This window comes from Malaya genurostris, chromosome 1 (assembly GCF_030247185.1).
Source record: "Malaya genurostris strain Urasoe2022 chromosome 1, Malgen_1.1, whole genome shotgun sequence".
Lineage (NCBI taxonomy): Eukaryota > Metazoa > Arthropoda > Insecta > Diptera > Culicidae > Malaya > Malaya genurostris.
In genome coordinates this window covers 118,517,174-118,519,278 of record NC_080570.1, presented here as the reverse complement: position 1 = coordinate 118,519,278, position 2,105 = coordinate 118,517,174, and the positions used below count along the sequence as shown (strand labels likewise).

Here is a 2,105-nt window from a genome sequence, read left to right as displayed (position 1 = left end):
TAACGTCGTGGTATCTCAAATCGACAAGCCTCCAGAAATCGTTTATGTTGTCACTGCCATCCAACCGAAGCCGAAGTAGAGATCCAAGAACTCCCACAAGTTGAAGTCGCATTACATGGTTCCAGTGTCTCTAGTTTCATACCGACGGCCTGTTTGAAGCATTCGGCAGGAGCGGGTAAACTTCCGGACTCACGCAGGCACTCGGTCCAGTTGAACACATGGAAACTTTCATACTGGAATGGTCCGGTCGATGGAGTAAAAAATTGTAATTAAATAACTTTTCTCGCAAATATTTACACTACTTACACTTCGAGGGCCACTGCTCGCCATTTTCAAAATGGAGTTTTTCACACTGGAAATTCACGTAGATTGTTTGACGTTTGGTCAATTCACGTAAACCTTATGTGATGACTCTATTCATTTTAGGGGATGTTCGTATAACATTCATTTTCGTCACGTAAAATATTCAATTTGACATTTGAAACCATTCTACATGATTTTTAAAATGAATCGAACGTGAATTTTTATTTGAGTGTGAGATTTTCGTGTTTGAACTTGGTAAATAATTGAACAACGTATGCAATGAACGATTCTTCTGATATGGACAGGTAAGTTGGCCAATTTTTTCAAATCTGATTTGTACGGCAATCTTCATTTTTAGCCTGCACAAGATTATGGGCTCATCTGATTCAATGACGGAGTGCCGAATGAACATGGTCAACAACCAATTTATGTCCGATATTGTTCTAATTGTCGGCATAGGCAAGCAAAAGCAGCGAATTTTTTGTCACAAAATATTTTTGATAACCGCTTCAAAATATTTTGCCACCATGTTCTCAAGTGGCTTCAAGGAGACCAGTATGAAGGAAATCACATTGGAAGATGCAGATTCAACGTGCTTTTTAGAAATTTTACGCTTCGTTTACTCTACCAGGATGGATATTACGTTAGAAAACGTGCAGGAGATATGCAATCTTTCTGAAAGGTTCTTGTTGCCGGATGTTTTGGTACATGCATCCGAATTCCTGTTGAAAACTGTTACTGAACAAAACGTGTTGCAGATTCTGCAACTAAACCGTCTATGCAAATTCGAGAATGTTGATGCGCGTTGTTTGGATATAATTACACGAAATCCTATGTTATACTTTGAAGAGGATAGTATCACCTCACTCGATATCGATTCATTGGAACTAATCTTTAAAGCGAGACGCATTAACTGTTCGGATTCTCAATTATTGGTAGTATTAGAAAAATGGAAGAAGTTTGGTAACGCCGATCAAATTCAATCGAAAGCTAAAGCAGAAACGAAATTGAAAGCCATTATTGAGAATACTCCTCGATCATTGAGATGTAACACATTGCATTGTTTTGGAAGCATAGCAGATGATGGACATGAAAACTATATGAAAAGTATGGGTTTCAGCATCAAATCGAAAAATCCAATATTCTTGCTAGGTTTGGGAATATACTTAGAGTCGAAACACAGCAAAATTTCGGTTTCTGCCAGAATTGATATATTTAAACTATTCAACTTCGAACATGATGAACTTGTAACCGCATCTGGCGAATTGTCGACTGAGAATTCAAACACAGCTAACATACTTGATGTGTTTTTACCTTGTACTAAATTATTACCACAGAATTATTACAAGATTGGCTTGTCGGAGGAAGCGGTTTGCATGAAGCAAGCATCATGTAGGCATGATAAAATTAAAGTAGAATTCAGTCAGGGTCGCAGTTTCTTGGCATATTTTCTGTACATGGATTGTAATTAGTTAAGAATAAAGACGAGATTACAATAAAACATTCAGACGTGTTTATTCTAGCTCTTGCAGCACGTGGCTGCCGAGTATCACAAAAAATATTGTATTACTATTAAGAACTATTCACACGGCTCAGCACTGTGATGACACAGTGAAAGTGCAGGGCTTGTATTGTGAATCCTCGAACGAACGAAATAACAAAAAACACCCGCTGTGAACACTTTGCTTGAGATAACTGAGTGAGAGAAACTGGATACGTGAGAGTAGATGTTACTATGCAGACCAGTTCCCTTGCTTGGTACATAACCTGTGCTCTCAGTCTCAGTTAACACATGAACTAAG

General features: G+C 38.1%; 1 protein-coding gene across 1 annotated transcript; it reads left to right on the top strand.

The window, feature by feature from the left end:
• The first annotated feature begins 533 nt into the window (after positions 1 to 533).
• On the top strand, positions 534 to 1,775 carry LOC131427922 (kelch-like protein 40). Its single transcript, XM_058591508.1, has 2 exons — positions 534 to 608; positions 662 to 1,775. The coding sequence occupies exons 1-2, from the start codon at positions 583 to 585 to the stop codon at positions 1,773 to 1,775; spliced, it is 1,140 nt and encodes a 379-aa protein (XP_058447491.1). The 5' UTR covers positions 534 to 582.
• Positions 1,776 to 2,105: the final 330 nt, after the last annotated feature.

Excerpts from the sequence above, each read along its gene's own strand:
- LOC131427922 (XM_058591508.1), top strand. The coding sequence starts at position 583 with ATGAACGATTCTTCTGATATGGACAG. Across the intron at positions 609-661 it reads GATTCTTCTGATATGGACAG|CCTGCACAAGATTATGGGCT; the intron begins GTAAGTTGGCCA and ends CTTCATTTTTAG.